The sequence below is a fragment of the Hoplias malabaricus genome, chromosome 1, assembly GCF_029633855.1.
Source record: "Hoplias malabaricus isolate fHopMal1 chromosome 1, fHopMal1.hap1, whole genome shotgun sequence".
Lineage (NCBI taxonomy): Eukaryota > Metazoa > Chordata > Actinopteri > Characiformes > Erythrinidae > Hoplias > Hoplias malabaricus.
The window spans coordinates 30,143,122-30,160,692 of NC_089800.1; the positions used below are offsets into that span (position 1 = coordinate 30,143,122).

A 17,571-nucleotide genomic window follows, 5' to 3' on the forward strand; every position below is an offset into this window, starting at 1 on the left:
TTAGTCAGAGAACATAATAAACAATGCATTCTAATTCTGCTCCGCTTCTGACGTCAAGTGCAGAGGTTTTAGAATTGCAGACGTTTCATTAAAGGAGCAATCTGTAATATATTTACTGTACTCAGTCATAAAATGTCTAGGGAGTGTGATCATAGATTAAGGAAACGGTCATAGCTAAAACACTGCTGCCTCTTATATAATTTCTGAAGCAGTATATTCTCTTTGAGAAGAGCCCAGTCTGGAGCAGAGCTCCTGTAATCCAGCCTTCTGTCCAATCATTTTACAGTCCAATCCCACCGCTGCCAGGTCTACAAACCTAGTGTCTTGGTGGAGGCAGTTTAGAAGCAGTAATATAGAACAGAGCCAGAGCTGGCTAATTTTCTCCTGAACAGGTAACAGCAAATCATTTCTGAAAAAAATATAGAAGTACAGACACCCATGTATAGATTAAAAGGTTATTTTAGGTTATGTGTTTCATATAAAAAGAGAGGCATAGCAACGTTTCAAAGGTGCCAGGACTGTGTTTTGTGTGTTTTATACGAAGAAGGTGAATAACGACATGATTAAAAAGTGTAAATTCCATGGTTTGTTTGTTTTAGAGAAATTCATGCAGATTCATGTGTGTTTCTCTGTGGTGTGTGTGTGTTTTAAACAAATTAAGGAATAAGAATTGTGTTTGAAAAGCCTTGCATATTCACCTATTTAAGGTGGAACAGAGAAATCAAGCTTGGCAGTACACAGCAAATATAAATGTTTCTCTAGTAAATAGTTATAGTGACATGATGTACACTTGGTCATGTGTTTTAAATGAATAAAAAGAGAAATAAGAAGTGTTTCAAAACGGTTTTTGTTTATAAAATCCAACGCTAGCATTTGCTTCACATAGCTGTTTATGGTGAAAATGAGTATTCAATAAGAAGTTGGAGAATAACACCAATAAGACTCTTAAACAGGTCCATTTAAGATGGAAATAAAAAGCTTGAATATGAAAATTTATGGCTGAAGAGAAAATAACACCAGCCTTGTCTAGTCTAAAATTTAAGGTGTTTTAGACAATAAATTCTTATAAATACAGGGAAAACGGCAGGGGCTCTTTCCATTTTTACATTTCACTTAGGTAAATATTTAGTGACATTACATATAATTGATTTGTGTGATTTAAACTGGTAAACTAGAATAGGAGTTGCTTCAGAAAGTTTCAAAAACTACAGCACTAGCTTTGGCTCCTAAGGTGGAAGGCCTTTAAGACACGTAGATGGACACGTATAAGGTGGAACGAAATTCACTACGAAACTGGACACCAGCCTTGTCTAGTCTAAATATTTAATGTGGATTTGGACAGTTAAGGCTTGTAAATGCAGGAAAATGGTGTAAATTTGTTGATTATGGCACTTTCTTCTTAGCTATTATGGTCCAAAGTTCTTAAACTTGTCTCTTGCTTTTTCGTTCATTTTTCTTAAACTGGCAGCCTGCTCGAGCTTCGAGTCGGGGAGGAGGCAGATAGCGCTCTCCATTGTTTTGAAACTGTATTATAGTTCTGGGTTTTAAGCGCTTGGTGTCAATGTTACAGATTGCTCCTTTAAGAACCAGAACTGTGTTCCACTGTGGAGAAGGAGGGGATGTGTGCCCTTTCTATTTTTAAGTAAGATTCTGAAAAAAATGGCCAAATATATTCGGTCAACTTGTGATTAAAAGTACATGTATTTCTGCATTATAAAGCAGTTAAAGGGTTGTTTGAATTAATTAAATGCCTTGGATTGTCAGTAGTTCCAGCTTCTAGTCAGTTTGCATTGCTTTAATTTCAGATTTTTTTTAGAGTTGAATAAACCTGGACCTCTAAGAGTTTTATTGCAATTACTAATCAGACTTAATATTTGTCTCTGTTAATAGCTTCAGAAATCAGTCAAACATTTCCTGAGTCTGCCCTTTTGATTCCAACTCATCAGCATATCATACACCAATCACATCCGCGGTTATGAGGCATTGAAGGCTGTATGTGACTTTGATGAATTTGTGTGTCCTTCTGCATTTTGTGTGAAACTGACCTATAGACACTCAGGAAATCACTAAGGTCTGACCATGTCACATCGTAAACCCTTCATTGTTTTTTTCACTTGGCTTTTGAGAAGCATGTGAAATTGTGTGCAGAAAGCTTGCTTCTGTAGCGGTTTTGGACAGTATCTATGAAGATATCAGGACTTTAAAGCCAGAGAGGTATGGTTCCTGATCATGGGGATCATGTTATAACTACATTTACATTTATGCATTTGGCAGACACTTTTATCCAAAGTGACTTACAAAAGAGGATCTAACATTCAAACTACAGCACAATTTATACAAAATACCTTACATTAAGTGCAATATGCCAGGAAGTAATAAGTGCATTAAAGAAACTCTCGGAAGAGCTGGGTCTTCAAGGATTTCTTGAATGCAGAGAGGGTTTCTGTTGCTCTGATAGTGCTTGGAAGCTCGTTCCACCAGCGTGGTACCAGAGATGAGAATAGCCTCGACTGACCTGTACGTGGAGTTGGTCGTGTTAGTTGCCGCTCCTTTGAGGAACGGAGAGGGCGGGCGCTAACGTAACATAACTATGTGCATCTAAAGACTTTCCTTGATGTCTAAAAAAATAACCACTGTATTTTTATGTTCCACCAGACCACCAAGGTGTACTTGGAGATGTTGCTGGAAGTGTGGTAAGTTCACTGTAATGTCTGTGTTCCATAAAAGTGATATAACAATCATTTTGTTAGTGACGTTTTTAATGATCCATGTCTGTTGGTGCCTTCGGTAGTTCATCCACTGACCTGCGCTTTAGCATGGCCCTGTGTGACCAGGAGAAAGTCTTCAGGGAAAAACGCAGAGACAGAGTCATGCTGGGCATCAAGGAGCTCCTAAAACATGAGAAACCAAGCTTCCTGCCCAGCTCGCCGAAGGAGGTGCGCTTTAATCAAACTTGAGTTTTTCTCTATTTTGTTTCATCGCACAAAGACGGTTTCCTACTAATCTTTTAGCTACAAACCACCGGCTGACTTTTTGGGTGAAGATTTCACAAAGAATGGATTTGTAGAAAGGATCCAAAGTGACTTAGAATACTGTCTAACAAGTGTCTAATAATTAATTATTAATATTTTCCTTTTCTCTGTTTAGTGGTAGCGATACATAGCTTTATGAGAGGAGAAGTTAGCAGACATCTCAGTTACCTTTGCATATCAACAGCTTATACCATGAAATATGGCATATAGTGTCACTGAAACAAGCATTGTATATAACATCCTTTGGATCATTTCCTAAACTTGAGTGAGTGAATGTGTCAATAAGCCAGTTCCTTGAAATGTTTCACATCTAAAAGCTCTTGTATTGTGAAGGAAAATTGTATGAATTTGACTTCACAATTACAGAATTTTTTATGGAGAGTCTATACAGTGTCGTTCAAAAGAAAATGTGTTTTTAAATCACCTTGTCTTAACGGTAAAGCTTTTTAATGTTTATATAATGTAGAAAACTGTCTTATATGCCTGATGTAACTGCCTAATTCTGAGTCTTGATACAGAAACAGAGTCATATTTGAGGCTTTCTGAACAGTATCTTATTGCAGCTCTGTTTGTACTCAGGTGCCCACCATAGCCATTGTGGGCTCAGGAGGTGGTTTCAGAGCCATGGTGGGCTTTTCTGGGGTCATGAAGGCTTTGTATGAATCTGGAGTGCTGGACTGTGCGACCTACGTGGCTGGACTTTCTGGATCCACTTGGTCTGTACTTTACAGTCTGTGTATATTTTGTTTTATTTCTGTGCTGCATTTTTTGCTGTGTCTTGAAGGGCCAGTTTTGCCGATTTTATATTTCTTGTAAGATAAAGACTACATGAATACAAAGAGTATGTTGCAGTACTTTCTAGTGGCCTGGATATATCAGAAATGTTTTAGTTTTAAACATACAGGGAACCCAAAGCAATTTGCTTCATTATACCTGTGAGCTTGAATTTAGAGAAACCAAATATAAAAATTAATGTTTGCTATGTTTTAGTGGTGAAAATGACTAATGTCCCCTTTAGTCCTGTCCTGAAAAGAGAAGCCAAATATAAACACATGAGAAACCTTATTCTGTGTTGCTGTGCTGCAAGCCAATACTGATAACACTATCAGTGTTATTACTGTGTTATTTCTGCATTCAGCCCTTCAGCTCACTTCCTCTTTCTCATCACTGCTTGCTGTGTAATGATAATACAGCGACATTACATAATACTCTGTCCATGACCAGCCAAATCTGACAGAGCCTGTTCAGCTGCTTTTTACTTTTTGCAAGAAATATTTTCAATGTTATACATTCATTTTGTTGCAGACATTTTTTATTATATCATAATAATATAGCTTTTATAATTTACAACAAAATATGTCTAATAATTTGTACAAATAATGTAAATAAGTTGTTTTGAATGTGCACAAAACTATGAATCATAATATACTGAATAGCATCAAGAATTATTTAATACATTAAAATCTATACATTAAAGTCTATAGATCATTAGAGTTTATTTAGCACTAAGTAACATTAGTTGTTTCCAAATAACCACGTAGTCACTGTACCTAAGTGTATGGTTTATTAGTTGTGAAAGTGTTTGAAGTGAATTGCATTTTCAGTGCTGTGTTCTCTGACCTGATATGGATCTGTGTGCGTGGGCATGCAGGTACATGTCAACTCTGTACTCCCACCCTGAGTTCCCGGAGAAAGGTCCTCGGGAGATAAACGAGGAGCTGATGAAGAGCGTGAGCAGCAGTCCTCTCAAACTGCTGATGCCGCTGCACATTAAGCGTTACATTAAAGCTCTGTGGAAGAAGAAAGCTGGAGGACAACCTGTCACCTTCACAGACATCTTCGGCATGTTGATCGGAGAAACTCTTATACCAGGGGTGAGATGTGCACACACGCAAACAGTCCAGTGCATCCAGTTATACGCAAAGATTTCTGTGACCCTCATAAAAGTGTTACATGCTTCATTGTTTCCCAAAGTTACACATCATTCTAAACTCTCTATGTCCCATTACAAGTATTGGTTAGAGATATATAAAGCCCCTTTGGACTGTGGAACAGTGGAACTGTGTTCTGTGCCCTGATTTAGCACTTTCACAACCTTTGGGATGATTTGAAGTGGCTTTTTTTTTTTTTTATCATTTTTTGATTTACTTATGCAACATCAGTAAATTACCTTACTGAAGCCTGTGTGGCTTAATCATATCATCATAGAAATGTTCCCACAACTAAGACTCAGATATGTAGAAGCTGTTATTGCTGCAAAGAAGACCAAAGTCCCAATTTGTACCCTTCCTTTCAGCAGAAATATTGGCTGAGCAAGTGTCTATAAACATTTGTGTGCACAAAAAATGGTAAGTTCACAAAATAAGTAAGAAAGCTTCTTGATTTTTAAAGCCTCAGCTACTCATTTTCATACTTGTCTTCTGACTGTTATCTCTCTGTGTTTGGTGCTGAACGAGCTTTGAAGATGCGCAGAGGGAACCACACAGGATTTTGTCTTTGGAGAGAATTTTAAAAATGATTTCTCTACAATTTTTTTTTCTCCTGTTTAAAGTAGTTTAGACCATTTATCGTGTAATGTTCACATGGCATGGAGGTCAGCTAATGTTTTAAAATTATATAAATAATGTAAATCAAACAGAAGATTGAGGCTGTGTGTATATACTACAATGCTGGAGGTTTCTGGACTGTGTCTGTGGGGAGGTTTATTTTGGGTACAAAGACTGCTTTGTACACCGTGAAAGATGCACTTTATGCAAATTACTGCGCTGGTACCTGGACGCCATTCATGTGAAAACGCTAGGCCGAAGATATCATTGAAAAGGAGACTGTGATATTTATATCTTTTCCTTTTTGCATGTGGACTGCTTTTCCTTCGTCTGTCAAAAACAATAGCAGTGTTTTTACATGGTGGTCATGGTGGAGCTCAGTTCCCTGTGTATTTTTGTAGAATGTAGCTGTTTGCATTAGGTTTTAATTTATGCTGTAAACGCAAAGTTGACGGACAGCTGCTTGTCCAACATTTCTTCTGAACGGAAGGGTATACACAGGTCATTTGTGTTTCTGCTCTTCTGGGAAGGCTTTACCCTAGATGCTGGGATGATTTGGTGGTATTTAGTTTTTGAAGATTAGTGAGGATAGGTCATCTAACGCTTTGTTCGTTTACAATACTGAGTGGGAACAAATTAGTTAATGTCTGTGTCTTCATTTCATTTATTAATCACTCTTTTTAAGTGCTGTCTACTAAGTTTTGGACATGCATTGTAGTTCCCAATGTCAGTTTAATGTCTTTCATAAATTTCTGACAACAGACAGTAATCATTAGAGATCCGAAGACTGCTTTTATAAATCTACAAATATTACTTATTATGGCTCAGTGTTTGATTTTAATTGATGGATTGCTGCAGTGCTGGAATAAAGTGCTGTTTAAAATTAGATTTATGGACCATGTGAACTAAAGCTGCAACAGCTGGAAATCATTAAGAAGAAGGGTATCTTCCAGGAAAATCTGTGAAGCTTTGCAGATAGCGAGGAAGAGGAATCCTCCTTTGAAAAGTTTTACGTAGGATTTTCAGCTTTGTTTAATGTTGAAAGTATTTCATTTGCTTTGCTTTATTAAATTTCTTTATTAATTACACTAATTAAATGCAATACTAAAAGTTTTTCAACATTTCTGCATAATTCAACCTGAAGTCTCCATGTTTACAGCCCAAATATAGCATTGTATTTACTATCCACAATCACTTGTGAACCTATAAATGTGTTCTGAGTTTATACAGGGCATGTCCATGATGGTTAAATAGTGGTAGGTATTAGGGCTGAAAGATTATTTATAATAAAGTTGCAATTTGTGATTGTGCAGTTTTATTTCCAGCCTGCATTAACAAGTTTTAAAACATTTGTGTACATGATTACAACCATAACGATATGACGGTCTGGCACTCTATATTCAGCGCTCACAGTTAAAGCCAGATATTCTTGGTCTTCTTGGTTGTAAAAACAGGCCTGGATCTTAATTTTAAGAATATATTTGCAATTCAAATCACATTTAGATTTGTCCCACATATTTTCAGCCCTGTTAGATATGAAAAACCTGCCCTGTAGCTTGTTACTGGCTTATAAGTCATATAGTACCTCGAGTATGTTTAACCAAATGCCCCACAAGGGGCGCTCCTCTGTGCTTTGCATCAGCGATACTGTGTGTCCTTGTTTTAGTTGTAGTCTGTTATCTCAATATTTAAAGTAGTTTAACTCAGACCTAAAGCCTTAAAAGTCCTGCGTAATATTTCTGCAATGTTTCCTTAACTTCACGTTCAGCTGTGGGTGGTTTTCACTGAACCTGCCAGTTTCGTTATCGCAGTGCAACAACATTTTGGCGTATCGGTGGCTGTACAAGCCTGGAACTCATCATTGTTGCATTATTTATATGTTTCCAGATTCTCAGCATCTGTAAATCAATATCATGTCACACATGGGTTTGTGCTGCTTAAAGTCCTCTGGTATTAAAAATGAATTTCCTCATCTGTTCCTGGTCCTGAAATATGTGGCGTGCTGACAAAATAGAGGCACACCCATGATCTCAGCTCATTTGTGGCCAGGAAAAAGCTGCAGTTTCAGTGTGTTTTGATGTGAGTTAGAAAAACATTCTTCATTCATTTACCGAACTTGTTCAAAGGCAAATGTATTTTTTTAGGCCTTATCCCTCAGAGTTAATGCTTCCTGATGTTGAACACTCATAACCTGGTTCAATACAAAGCTCTCTTATCAGTGTGGTCCACCAAAGGAAACCCTGTATCTCTAAAAAATAATCTGCTCTGTTCACATAAGTTCTTGAGAAGGTGTTTTGAGCTTTCCTTTACAGCCATAAATCATCTCGAGACAGGAACAGCGGAACTCTGGTCCTCCAGCAATGAAAAATGTGGATCTTTTAAAACTGGAATGACGAGACAGTGATGTTCTGTTTGCCGCGCGCGCATGTGTGTGTGCATGTGCGTGTGCGTGTTTCGTATGCTTGCCTCATTTTGCAGGAAAAGCCAAGAGAAAACAAAACCACTCAGTTTTAGATTCTGAGATTAGGTTTAAGATTATGATTATTAGGCTCAGAATATTATTCCATATAAATAAATATATTATTGCTTTTAAAGGTGACATTCAGTATTTAATTAAAAAAAAAACACTTTATTTATAAAATTCAGAAGATGTTTCTTCACAGTTTTCCAGTCTGTTTGTGTATTGGAAAATTGTCTAATGTGTTTATGAAATGGTAAAAAAAAAGACTCTCAGATCTGTCCAATATGCTAGGATTTTCTCTCTCTCTGCTCATGGCAGAGAAATGGCTAAGAGATCTCCAAATGTTGAAAATCATGAAAAGAGTTCTCCATAGGTGGGCAATATTGACAAATTTTTCTTTTTTAGATCATTTTTGTTGGAAATGAAATTTGAGAGGGTGCTAATTGCATAAAAGTATACAAAGACTGAAAATGCTACAGAACTAAACAACTCAAGTTACAGATGAGATTATGTGATAATTTAAACAAGTTAAACTTAATATATACCGTGTCACTTTAAAAGACGCTGAGCTTCTGAACGTAAACAAACCAGAGAGAACTGCAGTTCCTGTAGACATTACCTTTAATGTGAGTTGTAGATATGAGAGCTGTATTAATTGGCTAAAATAAAAATGAGGATGAAAGAGACCATTCATGAGACGATGTAGAATTTTGCACGAGACATATTTTGTTACTAAAATAATATATTCCATTTCCATTGTCCGTTTCCCTTGTCTACTTTGACAGCTTTTTCCTTCTTCTGTAAAATTACCATGACATATGCTTGTCTTTGGCGGCACGGTGGCGCAGCAGGTAGTGTCGCAGTCATACAGCTCCAGGGGCCTGGAGGTTGTGGGTTCGATTCCCACTCCGGGTGACTGTCTGTGAGGAGTTGGTGTGTTCTCCCCGTGTCTGCGTGGGTTTCCTCCGGGTGATCCGGTTTCCCCCCACAGTCCAAAATCACACGTTGGTAGGTGGATTGGTGTCCAAAGTGTCCGTAGGTGTGTGTGTCTGTGTTGCCCTGTGATACGCCCTCCAGGGTGTATTCCTGCCTTGCGCCCAATGATTCCAGGCGACCCTGAACTGGATAAGCGGTTACAGATAATGAATGAATGTTTGTCTTTGTTCAACAGCGGATGGACACAAAACTGAGCTCCATGCAGGAGAAGATTAATGCAGGTCAAAGCCCTCTTCCTCTCTTCACCTGCCTTCATGTCAAACCCAGAGTCTCTGAGCTCATGTTTGCTGGTAAGAAAATTGTTATTACAAAACATGTCATAAATTCTTTGGTTTTTATTCATTAATTCAAGTTCAACCTCTGGATTTCTACAGGTATTTCTGATTCTTTCTAAACATAAATATTTCAGTGCTATAACATGAATGCAGTATTCATTGCACAGTTCCATATGATTAGTGAATTATAGCAGCCTTTCACACAACAGAATAGAGTTCAGTTTCCAGCTCAGCCCGAAAACACAACATTATAGGTGTTAGTCATTACGCAAAAACCCTAACCCTGCATTAACCTACATCTGTAACATGACTCAGATTGAAAGTCATTCTGAATCTCTAATGTAGAGCAGTGGCCAATAACCATTTTACGTGCAAGATCACCTTTTGAAATCTGAACAAACGAACTATCTATCAGCATAGATAGCAGGTTTGAGCTACTTAAAATAAATAATTGAATAAATAAACATTGCTGTATATGTCCTCATAGACTCCAATAACATAAAATGAAACTATTTACTTTATTAATGTAATGCTGAGTGTTGGCTGTGGTGGTACTCAGTGCTTGAGGCTGTATACTGTCTGCAAGTTCTAAACAGGTGTTCTGACAAATTGTGCATGCTCATACCCACAATTTTGAATGTTTATATTGTTTTTCATAGTGAATTTTTTGTCCTTTTTGTGCATTTTACAATCGCTTACTGTTATTTGTTTCAGCATTCCAGGAATGTACATGCTGAATCAAATGTGCAAAAAATTATAAATATATAGCGTTAAACAATTTATTATTAAAGTACCTTATATTTGCCTTCATACAGGGATTTAGGCTCTCCTGCTTATAGTAGGAAGACACGCATCTTTTAAGTTATCAAAATATCCAACCTACTGTTTTTAGGTGACTGTACATATAAAAGTACACTATGGCAAGGTATGGCATTTCGACAAGGTAGCACAATTCAAAAGAACACCGGGGTGTAGTGTGACTCTTGCGTTATTGTAATTTGTAATCCGCATGTAATATTTGTATAATATCTCCCATTTTGAAACAAAATTGTTAGTGCCGCCACTGTGTTGGCTTAGACAGGGAAGAGAGAGTACAGAGCAGTAGCGTGTCATATTTGCAGACACATCCCTTTGTGACCGCGGCGTTATATGACCCTGCTCGATAAGCACTAGCTCGATAAACACGATTATTCTCAGCTTCACTGTACATCAATACTGGATTAATGAAGTCAGTTCAACTTGTTACAAATTCAGATGTGGTATGAAATATATGAGAAACACTAGAGTAAATGACTAAGACACCCAGACATTGGGCACGTCAGAATACTAAAGAAAATGCAGAAACGTCTGCTGTTCTGCTGTACCTTTATATGAAAATGACTTTAGTAAGTTACATAACTCATTGCTAGAAGCTGTCCATCATTTGCATTGTCAACACTATCCAACACAGGTCACAATACACAATAGAACTCTAGTATTGTCTCTGTGCATAGGCTCAGAAAAAACAACATAAAGTGAAAGTCCCAGTACTCGTTGAGATATCAGACAGTTCATCCTCCTGAGCCAGAGGAGATGCAGGCCAACCACATTTGTTTACATTTGTTTAAAGCGGTGGTGAATATGCAAATGCTGCGCATAGCTGCTGGAATAATGATTGACTTGGACATCTCCACTGACCCGAGTCGTCATCATCATCACACCAACTCAAATGTATCTATTATTATAGGAAGACTATTTTTAGAGTAGGCAGTTTGTCACACAACACTTTTGACTAAACAAAGTGGATTGTTAAGTTACAGTGGATTCATTAACAGACTTCATTCTGATGAATTACATGCGAGGCCCATTCAGCCCAATGAGGATAAATTCATAGGTTCATATGTTCATGTAAACATTTCCTTTTCTGGTAGAAACTGCAGGTGTCCTAACTTGATGTGTTTTTATCATCAGACTGGGTGGAGTTCAGTCCATATGAGATTGGCATGGCTAAGTATGGCACCTTCATGCCCCCTGAGCTTTTTGGCAGCAAGTTCTTCATGGGCAGCGTGGTGAAAAAGTATGAAGAGAACCCACTGCACTTCCTCATGGGTAAGAGTGCTGTTAGCCACATATCTGTAGCTCATGTCTGACCTTTTATTTTGTCTACAAAACAGCTACATCTACTCTGTTAGGGACTATGTGGGCAAAAACACAGCACACAGGTTTTATATTAAGGTCGGGTTAAACTGTAATTATAGTAGTAATCATAGTTTGGCATGAAAATATGTATTAATTAATATGTGAACATTAATTACTATGTGAATATTAATCCCCCCCCACACACACTCCAGATCTGGGTCAAAAGTCAGAAACAAAATTAATGGGGGGAAAAAAAACTTTGTGTGCTATAGTTTTGAAACTATAAAATGTAAGATCTGAATCTGAAAACATACAATTTGAAATATAAAAATAAAAATTAAGATCTCAAATATCAAAATCTCAAATGAAACTTAATAAAAAGAATAATTTATATTATGATAATATGTCATACAACCTTGCACTTATTTTAGCTTAAATACATCATGGTCATTTTTAAAGTTCAACATCAAACCTTACCATTTCCATTTCATATTTTGATTTTTCAGTTATTTTTTTCTCAAATTGACAACATTTTTGGCCCTTTTTTGTCTCCATAGTAATATACCTTTCATTCAATAACCATACACAGAATCATAAGTATGCATCATCTTCTCATATTATGATATCGCAGCTCTTAATGTGGAAGTCTTTAACCATCTGGCTGTCAGAATAAAGTGTTTAGTCATCCGGTTGCTTCAGGAGCATTTAGCCTGTGCAGACAGATATCAGGTATAGAGCACAATGTTTATAAACAGCCCACTGCACCAGGACCACTTCCATTACACTGAACCAAACAAGGCATTTCAGATCTGCATTTTAGGCGCCTGTGCTTTGAAAGTGTTTGTCCAAATGTAACCTTATCTGATTATCTGAATGACCTCAGAAAACCTAAACCTTCAAGTGATAAAGGAACAGCAGTAAAGTAACCATTCAGTAAAAATTTTAATTTCTTCTTAAATTAAGAGCAAAATAATAATAATAATAAAAATAAATGAATTGTTTCCTTTTGCTGCTTTATTTCCTCTGCTCTTTTGGGAAGGCTTTGCTCTTGATGCTGTTTGGATCTGATTACATTCAGTCGCATAACAATACATATTAGTGAGGTCAGGGGCTGATATGGCATCATTAGTTCTGGATCACAGACACCACTCCACTTCATCACGGTGCCGTGGGAGTTTTTATATAATCTGTTGGTCAAAATTGGTGCATTTCTCTTAATTCTTGTCCACAATGAGTGCACCTTCAAGTGCTTTAAAGGCATAATTCATGATTGGTAAAAAAAAATACTCACTTTATACAATTCAGAAGATGTTTCCTCACCATTTGTTGCTCTCCAGTCTGTTTATGCTGGAAATCGTTTGAATATATTTACATTTACAGCATTTAGCAGATGCTCTTATCCAGAGTGACTCACAAAAATGCTTAGCTTTCAGACAGAATATGTATACTAGCTAGTACAAATAATGTAGGGTCCAAGTTCTCTCTGAGCTCAGACCAGTGCTGATACTGAACATAACGTAGTAAGTGTAATAAACAATACATTCTACTCAGAGCTCAAACCTAGAAGGAAAACTAGTCAGTGCTCATACCAAGAAAGAAAGGCATTAAGTGCAGTATAATTGCAAAAACATGTTTACGAAGCCCCGGTGACTGGTGTTTAGAGAACTGGGCTTGTAACCGGTTCGATCCCCAGATCCTGCAGGGCATGACTAAAGTGCCCTTGAGCAAGGCTCCGAACTCCTAACTTCTCCCCAGGTGCCATGGCTAGGGCTGTCCACCATTCCGTCCACCAGTGAGCATATATGTGCTCACTGCCACCTAGTGTTCACTAGTAAATGTGTGTTTCAGTGCACGGATTGGGTTAAATGGGTTAAATCCTCAGTGTGCAATCACAGTGGCCAATAAAGTAATTCTAAATTCTGAGAATTTAGAATTGAGAATCACAGCAAGAGAAATGGATGTGAAGGGACAGTACATTCTTCTGAATTGTTTGTGTTGTGTGTGCATATATGTTGTAGGTGTATGGGGCAGTGCTTTCTCCATCCTGTTTAACAGGGTGCTGGGGGTAAAAGAGACCATAGACGGCAGCACGATGGAGGAGGAACTTGGTAAGCAGCGGTGTGATCAGTGATTCTCATCTCTTTGGAGTCGTTCTGCTTTTGGTCTTAAACTTGGATTCCTCTTAGATGATAATCTTTAAGACACAACACGCTTCTACAGTTGCATCTCCGGCATGCAGTTTTTATAAAATGTGACCTGTTAACCCATTAAATTGCAGGCTCTTAATCTCTGGTACCATTCAAGACACTTTTAGCATTGTTAGCCTCTATGGGTTTTTGAAAAGTGCTATGTAAATACAAGGAAACAATTATATTGTCATTAGTAGTAGTAGTAGTAGTATGATGATTCTATCACCTTAGAGAGCATATTATATATGTTTTTGCCTTTATTCCATAACCATTTTCAAAGATCTCTTTATCATTTAGAATCGAACACGCCCTTGTTTTGTTGCAGTGCCTTTAAGACTGATGTATGTAAATGAGATCTGTTCTGATGAGGCTGCAGTTTACAAGTTCTCTAGGTTAAAAATTGGATGTTTTGCCACCCTTAAATTTCATATTTAGGGGTTTATGGTTTTGATCTAATAATTATATAGTGCACCCCGTACTGTAGCTTGCTGCGATCAGCTGAAATCAAGCCAACTACTGAGTCCTGTAGTTTCCTTTTTCACTTTTTTTTCCCATTGCTGATACTGCTTCTGCTGGGATGTTTCACTGACATATCACTGTGATTGAATATTTTGTTATATATTATTATTATTATGTTAATTATTGAATGAGATCAATAATAAATTCCTGAGGGGCTTTTTACAAGACAATACAAAACAAGTAATATATATAGAAACAAATAAATGCCAGGGATGTCTCTTAAGTTTCTGAATGTCATCATCTGTTTTTTTTCTTGAATGGTGTTGGTCTTTATATTCTGAGCTCTGTCTCTCATATTTAGAGCAAATCAAAATGGAGCAGATTGTTGGAAATGACTCGACAGACAATGAAGAGGAACCACGTAGAAGTGAGCCACACAGAGCTATACACTATTATAGTTATATGTTAATTAATCTCTTGCTCTTGCTCTTTTTTGCACCTGTCAGTTTCTTGTTTTATCTGTTTGTCTCATTTTATATTTCTTGCATGTGATACTTTGTTTTTATCCCTCTCTTTCACCCCATTTTCTCTCTGCTGTTGCTCTCTCTCACTCTCTCTTTCCTTAATAATCAATAGTAATATCCTAAATACAATAATTTAATAAGAGTAATAACATGTAACTCATTGCAATAATCTCTCTCTCTCTCTCTCAGCTGGTACAGAGAGTGCGGAGGTGGAGGATGAACGTCAGCGTAATGCCCAGGCCAGTTGGGTTCAGCGGATGTTCTCCTCGATGGTTGGTGACTCGTCTCTCTTTAACACACGAGAGGGGCGAGCAGGGAAGGTTCATAACTTCATGCTGGGTCTGAACCTGAACTCCACGACTCCCTTTACTCCCTACAGCAGACTCATGCAACAGACCTCAGTCGAAGAGGAGGTGGATGCCATCACAGGTGAAAACAAAAACATTATTACATGAATGTTTAGAGATTTCTGTGTGCTATAATTTTGTCTTTTACTGGGTAAATTAAGTTGCATGCCATCTTTATTATTGGATGCACTGGGATAACGCATAACATATGACATTTCCATCCTGAGTGTTTGTGTTGCATTGATTACATTAAAATGGATCAGTACATGGAATTGAATCTCTCTGTGTTGTACAAGTTTATTTTAGCTCCAAATAAGATTGTAAATTATGCGCACACTCGCACACACAATTATTTGTATGTTAAGAAATCCATGGTCTTCTAAGTGTAATGCTCTTGCCGTTGGGAGGTCACGATTTGATACCCATTGACTCCTCTGCTATCCGAGGTCAGAGCCCTAGAGAAAGCCAATTTCCCTCTCTCAGGGTGAATAGGATGGTCCACGAACTCTCTCATCACACAAGCACAGCACAGATGATCGTGGGAGTTTGTTGTGACAGATCTGTAATGTTAGTGTTCTCACCCAAGCCACTATTAGCTGTTCAGTGACATTTGAAAAAAACAGTGGTTGGCTTCCTGTGTCTCAGAGTAAGCATGTGCTTGGCCTCACCCTCCTAAACTTTTGGCATTGTATTTGGGTTGGAAGGCCAAGCTTTCAGGGTAGTCATGTGACTACATAGTTGTGGTCACTTTTGTAAGTCACTCTGGGTAAGAGTGTCTGCTAAATGTTGTAAATGCAATAGTGTAGTATCAGTTTATATTTCTGTTTTCTATGTTTATTTATTCTTCTTTATCTGAGAGCAATCTGTATAATTTATTTTATGGTACTTTCCCTGCACTATTTTGTTTATTATTATAAGTTTTCAATAATGTTCTCAATTATTATAAGTTTTCAACAACATTCTAATGTATTGTACACAAAAAAAGGCTCAGAAATAACTGCATATGGTTTTATTATTATTATCAGTGAGAGTTAATATTACAAACCAAGTGCAATCCATTGACCTCCTGATCATTTATGATGCACATTGTGTGGAATCAGAGGAGTATCAAAGAACTAATGCAAGCGTAGGTGTAGAAAACCTGAAATGCAGCTTTGAGGAATAGTTTCTGGTGTCATTGGGTGGGTAAGGATTTACAGGAGATTATATTTAGAGTCTTTAATTAGAGACTTTAAACAGTGTAATGTCTCATTGCTGTTCATTAGCTCAAAACATGGTCTGAAAAATCCCAGAATTAGTTGATTTCTATTGTATTTGTACTACAAACAAGCATTAAAAAAACAACCCAGGAAAATGAATATATTCACACTGTGACATTTCATTGAAAATAAGATCACTAAGAGTTTCCAAAATTATGTAAATATAAAGATGGGTTTTATACAGTGATAGACAACACTGAGAAAGTTCTACACGCTATTTAAAAAGACCAAGACTTTGAAGTGGGATGTTCAATAATATAGTTTTCACATATGAGCTTTGGAAAATGTCAGGAAAATGAGGGCTGGACATGCACATGCAGCATACTTTGTACTATGGGGCTGGCAGGATGAATTCAGGTAAAGGTCGTTACAAATGTTATAGACGTTTGCGTTCACACACAACTCCTCAAGGGATAATGTCTAGTAATGTTCTGGGTTAGGGTGTTTGTTAGTAAGTGGCTTAAGACAAGGTTAAATGAGTGGTCATTAGCTCTTTTCTTCTGAAATGATTGATATGTATTGATATGTAGGTAGTTCTGCATTGCTTGCTGTTACAGTCCCTGCTCTTCTGGGAAGGACAAACTGATTATATTCAAACAATTAAACATTAGTGAGGTCTGTTACTAAGGTGTGCTGGTTAGTTCTGGCCTACAAACACAGCTCCAGATCCTAAATGTACTGGAATGAGCTGCATCTCTCCTGAGGAGACAGTTCTACTAGTCCTACATAGTCCAGTGCAAAGGGGTTTAAAGAACTCTAGCCAAAGATCGTCATTGAGCATGATGACCTTAGACTAATTACATACATATAAACAGGCTAGTTCTATAGAAGGGAAGTCAATGCAAGGTACATTTGAATTATGTGGCTGTTCTGGCTCATCTGCATGCCACTGCAGGTTTGGAACTATGAGATAGTTTCAGCTGACAGTAAGAAGTCAGACGGGGAGAGAGAGAAACAGAAGTCTGCTTCTCAGGGAAAAAAGAGCTGACATCTCAGACCAGGTCTGAACATAAATGAATATTTAAAACGGTCACTCTCTGAAAAAAATAATCATACCTCATACTTCCATTTTGCACTTTTCCATAGTTTGACCCAATTTACATGAATATTTCACTATAAATAAACCTGTAAAAAGGGTCCAAAAGCAAATTCAAATTTAGGCATGTAGGGCATGTCAAAAATGTAGTTGTCTTTTCCCTTTAACTACACAAGACTGAACACATCACAATAACATTTCATCCAATTCAAAAAATATTAAAATTTCTCCTTTTCTGCACACACACACTGTCTGGGAGGTTTAAAATCCACTCTTTCCACAGAACTCCACATAGTTTCTCAAACTGTGAGAAGAGTTTATTAAACTCC

General features: G+C 37.4%; 1 protein-coding gene across 1 annotated transcript in view; it reads left to right on the forward strand.

Annotated features, from left to right (window-relative positions):
- The window catches only part of pla2g4aa (phospholipase A2, group IVAa (cytosolic, calcium-dependent)), a 32,086-nt gene that overhangs the window by 5,498 nt on the left and 9,017 nt on the right, over positions 1-17,571 (forward strand). The window contains exons 6-14 of the mRNA XM_066661769.1: positions 2,656-2,693; positions 2,792-2,936; positions 3,612-3,748; positions 4,684-4,906; positions 9,211-9,325; positions 11,261-11,398; positions 13,447-13,536; positions 14,438-14,503; positions 14,790-15,029. Of these exons, the coding sequence (XP_066517866.1) occupies positions 2,656-2,693; positions 2,792-2,936; positions 3,612-3,748; positions 4,684-4,906; positions 9,211-9,325; positions 11,261-11,398; positions 13,447-13,536; positions 14,438-14,503; positions 14,790-15,029 (1,192 nt within the window). The remainder of the gene's footprint in view (positions 1-2,655; positions 2,694-2,791; positions 2,937-3,611; positions 3,749-4,683; positions 4,907-9,210; positions 9,326-11,260; positions 11,399-13,446; positions 13,537-14,437; positions 14,504-14,789; positions 15,030-17,571) is intronic.